At 48.1% G+C, this 2,640-nt stretch overlaps 1 protein-coding gene across 2 annotated transcripts; it reads right to left on the reverse strand.

Moving 5' to 3' along the window:
• Nucleotides 1-218: 218 nt before the first annotated feature.
• LOC142768549 (uncharacterized) lies at nucleotides 219-2,237 on the reverse strand. 2 transcript variants are annotated; one of them, XM_075870548.1, is made up of 3 exons: nucleotides 2,167-2,237; nucleotides 1,288-2,067; nucleotides 219-752 (listed from the first exon to the last, which is right to left on the reverse strand). In XM_075870548.1, exon 2 carries the CDS (start codon nucleotides 1,950-1,952, stop codon nucleotides 1,533-1,535), a length of 420 nt encoding a protein of 139 aa, XP_075726663.1. In that variant the 5' UTR covers nucleotides 1,953-2,067; nucleotides 2,167-2,237; the 3' UTR covers nucleotides 219-752; nucleotides 1,288-1,532. The 2 variants fall into 2 exon arrangements, with proteins under 2 accessions (XP_075726663.1, XP_075726662.1); XM_075870547.1 differs by having other exon boundaries at nucleotides 1,288-2,231.
• Nucleotides 2,238-2,640: the final 403 nt, after the last annotated feature.

A 2,640-nucleotide genomic window follows, 5' to 3' on the forward strand; every position in this document is an offset into this window, starting at 1 on the left:
GATGTTTCGGCCGTCCTGCTAGAACTGGTGCAACTTCGTAAACCTTGCGCTGTCACCCGTGCTAGGAAACTGCGAAGCGTCGTGAAACTTGTTGAGGAAGGACATGCATGCTCGGGGGGGTCGATGGCGTTGTTGAAAAGTAGAAATATCAACAATGCTTGAATTTGATTGGCCACAAGGGACACAGTTGAGAAGCAAATATACCAAGAAAGCATGGGTGCATATAAAAGTTCCTTTATTCGACTGGTCAATGCCATGATGTTTCGGCTTGCATAAGACCCAACATGTTTCATATAACACGAAGTGCGAAGTCTCTCATCGCCTTCATCACATTTATGAAGGAACATGTTGGTGGACAGCAATAAGCCATTTCGTCGAGGCCTCGTCACTCAGCTAAGATTAAGATGATGTTCCACTACGCAGGTGACAACAGATGGTGAACGGATAGGATGATGCTCTCTTCCAGGTGGTGCTCACACACACAAAAGGGGCGCTCGAAGAGGAATGCGGCAAGAAATTTAATGTTTGAAGCTAAAATTAAAGTGGAAATTTTAGGTTAAAAATGAAACATTGAGTAAAACAATGTTCAACACAGCTGTCACTACAGCTTTAACAGGTGTGGTACTTATCAAGATTTTCGTGGCTGCAGTCTCCGATGGGGATGCGTTGGTTATTTGTAAGTCGTCAAGTGGTTTCGGCAAACTGCCCGGTTCATGAAAACTTTTGGTCCGTCAAACGACATCGTCTTCATGCTGGAAAGAAGACAACCAATGAAGAATTGTTTCACAAACGGAATAGTTATTCACGGTGGATAACGCAATAAACCGGCTACGGCAGTTATGAATCCAAGCAAATCGCTACTGGTAATCGACGTTACGGAAATTAGCAGTGTTAAATTCAAAAGCACAGATAAACACACGTCGGGCTTGCAAGCATCGCTGTGTGTCCCGACGTTAATGGCCGTGGAACCACGTTACCAGTGATGTTACTAGCAACGACTGTTCAATGAGCATTACGTTCAATTAAGCAGAAGTGTATAAATCAAGGAAACCGCGTCACATATTTTTTTATGCTTGATAGTTATACAGTAAATTTAGGATTGTCCAAGGAACGCTACAACAATAACGGTATAATTAAAAATGAACGTGTTTAGCCACATCTACGCAGTTACTATTTGCGAAAGCAGACCTGTTTGTGACGTTGGCCACAGAGATCACGGGCCTAAATTCTCTTAGCAGAGCAACTACGCCATACATAGAAAAAGATTAGCCCGCAAAAATGACTTACGGTATGAAGTCGGAGGCCGAAAAGGAGGGACAGTTCACCGCGTTGCCCACGGATGGCATGGGATGGAGTCGGCGGCTGCATCACGGGAACAATTGGAGGACGCCAGCATACAGCGACCTCAGGTCTCGATAAACGCCGCAACGGTAGCTTCGTGGCGGATTTCCCAGCGTCTGTCGGAGGACGGTTTCGAGTAACGGCGAATGTATGTCGGGCGTTTCGTGTATGGCTACGCAGGGCTTTGTGTACTAGTCGACGAACAAGTAAGGCCTGAAGTCCCTGCCTCTCTCTTCTTCGGGGACGAGCAGGCAGGTGCAACAGACGTTTTCCGTCGCCTTGGCGAACACGCCGTGGACGCGTCTCTGCCGCATTTTTTTCAGGATGTCGCCGACGATATCAGTGGGGTCCTCCCTACGGTCAGCGCGATAGAGAACCCAGGACCCTATGACGCCCAGGCCGGCCATGCAGGTGAACAAGTGGGCCGCGCAGTCCAGACGGTCGCGCAGAGCGGCTATGGATTCCAGATGGGCGCGAACCGCGCTGACTGCTTCTGGTACAGACTTGTCGGCGAGCTTTGGAAGGTCGGTGAAGCCGTCGTTGTCCAAGCATCGCAGTTCGTGTTGCGGCACCCTCGAAAGGTGTGAGCACAGCACTTCCACGTACGCCATGGCTGCCAGTGACCCTGAAGGCGCCTATGGAAGCTGAATGTTGCGTGGGGTGTTGGCCTATGGCTAGAGGGAACCCTCGGTGTACTTGATGTTGTGACGGTGTACTTGATGCGACCTGGAAGGGTGAAAAGAAAAAGCTTGCGTTCACCTCCCGTTAGTCAGATGTCGAGCCTGAGGTTAAAAAGTTTCCGGCCGATGGGGCGTTTGAACATACTTTTTTTTTCAGGAGTACGGCGACAGGCTCCGCTTCGTTCGAGCGTTGGCGGCGGATTGCAGTGCAATGCCTCGCCGCAAGGACTTTAATGCACATGCTTACTCGGCCACTGGTCACGTGTCTGATAATGGATTTAGCTGGAAGGGGCGTCATTCTGATAAAAAGAAATTACAAGCAGCCGTACATACACGCGCTTAAGGGCTGTGATGTAATGTCCGAGAGGTGTTTATAAACCAGGATCTTTCATATCTAATTGCGAAGAATTTCTTAGCGAACTTCGGCGAGTTTGACCCTATCTGTCTAACTATCTATTTAGCTGCCTACGACTTTAAGCTCTTCTGGCCGCTGAGATAACGGAATATATACCACATTTAGTATGGCATAACATGACTCTATGACAGGCATAACTAACTAGTCATATCATGAATATCATGACATGTATGTCATGAATGTCGGGATTTACATGTCATGGTA

This window comes from Rhipicephalus microplus, chromosome 8 (genome assembly GCF_043290135.1).
Source record: "Rhipicephalus microplus isolate Deutch F79 chromosome 8, USDA_Rmic, whole genome shotgun sequence".
Classification (NCBI taxonomy): Eukaryota; Metazoa; Arthropoda; class Arachnida; order Ixodida; family Ixodidae; genus Rhipicephalus; species Rhipicephalus microplus.

Bases quoted from the DNA above. Each gene is read 5' to 3' on its own strand.
- LOC142768549 (XM_075870548.1), bottom strand. From the start codon at position 1,952: ATGGCGTACGTGGAAGTGCTGTGCTCACACCTTTCGAGGGTGCCGCAA.